The sequence below is a fragment of the Aptenodytes forsteri genome, unplaced genomic scaffold (genome assembly GCF_000699145.1).
Source record: "Aptenodytes forsteri isolate BGI_AS27 unplaced genomic scaffold, ASM69914v1 Scaffold76, whole genome shotgun sequence".
Classification (NCBI taxonomy): domain Eukaryota; kingdom Metazoa; phylum Chordata; class Aves; order Sphenisciformes; family Spheniscidae; genus Aptenodytes; species Aptenodytes forsteri.
In genome coordinates this window covers 2939512-2941441 of record NW_008794444.1, presented here as the reverse complement: position 1 = coordinate 2941441, position 1930 = coordinate 2939512, and the positions used below count along the sequence as shown (strand labels likewise).

General features: G+C 40.5%; 1 protein-coding gene across 1 annotated transcript in view; it reads left to right on the top strand.

The window, feature by feature from the left end:
* The window catches only part of TMX1 (thioredoxin related transmembrane protein 1), a 47659-nt gene extending 46254 nt beyond the window's left edge, over positions 1–1405 (top strand). Inside the window, exons 7-8 of the mRNA XM_019474779.1 lie at positions 268–337; positions 1095–1405. Coding sequence (XP_019330324.1) covers positions 268–337; positions 1095–1273 — 249 coding nt within the window. The 3' untranslated portion in view covers positions 1274–1405. The remainder of the gene's footprint in view (positions 1–267; positions 338–1094) is intronic.
* The last annotated feature ends 525 nt before the right edge of the window (positions 1406–1930 follow it).

The following is a 1930-nucleotide window of genomic DNA, read 5'->3' as shown; positions in this document are numbered from 1 at the left end:
GCCAGGGGAGGTTTAGATTGGACGCGAGGAAAAATTTCTTCACTGCAAGGGTTTATCAAGCATTGGAACAGGCTGCCCAGGGAAGTGGTTGAGTCACCATCCCTGGAGGTATTTAACAAGATGTGTAGACGTGGCACTTAGGGATTTGGCGGTGTTAGGTTAATGGTTGGACTCGATGATCTTAGAGGTCTTTTCCAACCTAAATGATTCTATGATTCTAATGTGCAGGATGTTTGGAGGTTTAAACTTGTCTTTCTTTGGTTTCAGATAATGGTGTTCTTAGCAGACTGTATCTGTCCATCCAAAAGGCACAGACCGCCACAGTACCCTCATTCAAGTAAGCCCACTGTTTACTTCTAATTCAGTGAAGCTGTTTGGTAAATCTTACTTAATAAACATCGGTATGTAACTTGTGTCTGCAGGACATGAGACTTAGTGTAGAAGTTTACACTTGTGATTGATGCTTTGCTTTACCTGCAGCTGTTTGCCCTTAGGGTTTCTAGTGGGTTTGTATTTTGTATTTAGCTAAAGCTAAACTATTTTTAAAAAACTTTCTTAGGAGATAGAAAAATGTTTTTACAGCATTTTCATACCTGCAAGATATGAAATTCCATATGTTCAGGGAGATAAGGGTAAAAGGTTTGAGTGGAGCTCTCAGTGTTGCTAAGCTGGGGGTTTGCAAAAGTTTTCGGGGGGAAGCGAGGATTGAAGGTGAATTTGCGTCTCTCTGGATAGTAAGTGATTCAGTTTGGGGTTAGTCTCTGGAATTTTTCAAGGTAATCTTAAAAAGTCATGCAAGAAGATCTGAATGCTGATTTATGATTTGTAGGAACCTGGCTCACTTTTTTTTCAAAGCTGGAGGAAGTTTTATATTACCTTGTCTAGGTAGCCTGTAATCTGTTAATACTCGACCTGTGGGTAACTTCATGCTAGCAACAACTCTACCTAAGGTGGCAGCTTAAGTGACTGATACTGGAAAGTGCTCCCTGGATTAAATTTATTAAAATTCTGTGCTAGCCCGTGATGTTAAAAAAAGTGTATTTCACATGGTGATGGTATTTATTTGTGTATGTGTGTTTTCCTCTCTCCTTAAGGAAAGCTAGCTCCAGAGTCAGCTCAGCTGTTGAAAAAGCTGGATGAAGAGCAAGAAGCAGATGAGGAAGATATCTCAGATGATGAAACGGAGGGTAAAGACGTGTCGAACAGAAACTCGTCACCGAATTCTGTAAGGCAGCGCCCAGTGAACACTGCTGCTACAATGGATAAATCTTAGCTTTATTTGCATGCAGGATTAGTGCTTGAGTCACCAACTCAAAAGGAGCTAAATGTCAAATCCTTCAGCTTGAAGAGAAGAATGACTCCTGTCATGGTAATATTGATGCATTTCACAAATTCAGAGGGGGGGTGGGGGAAGCATCTTTGGTATCAGGTATTCAAAACTAAAACATGCTGTTGCAAATGGCTGAAACTTCTCCTGTCTGTGTGCAGAGAAGTGTCAAGAAATAATTTACGTGGCTTCTTGAATGACTTGTTCTATAGGGATTTTTTTTTTTTTAACAGAATGTAAACCAGTGTACTTGTCGCATTAGGGAACATTAGCAAGGAAAATGCACTAACCTGTTTGCTGTTGAAGCATTCAAAAAGGTTTCTCAGTATAAATCTATGTAGTTGTGCTCTGAAGAAATGCTGAGGGGAGAAGTCCCTTCAGTTATGGGACATGTTCCAGGCTTTTTATGTGACAAAAACTGCTTTCTGCTATGACAATGAGTGCTACAGACCCCTCAATCTTTCTGCTTCCAAAGAGATGAAAGTTGCTGTCTTCTTTTAGAGGAACAGAAGTTGCCCTCTGAACAAAAGCTAGAGAGCTTGTCTTTGCCATCCTCCCAGATGGAAGTTACCTCTTACAAGAGAATCTGTGTAGTGTGGATTC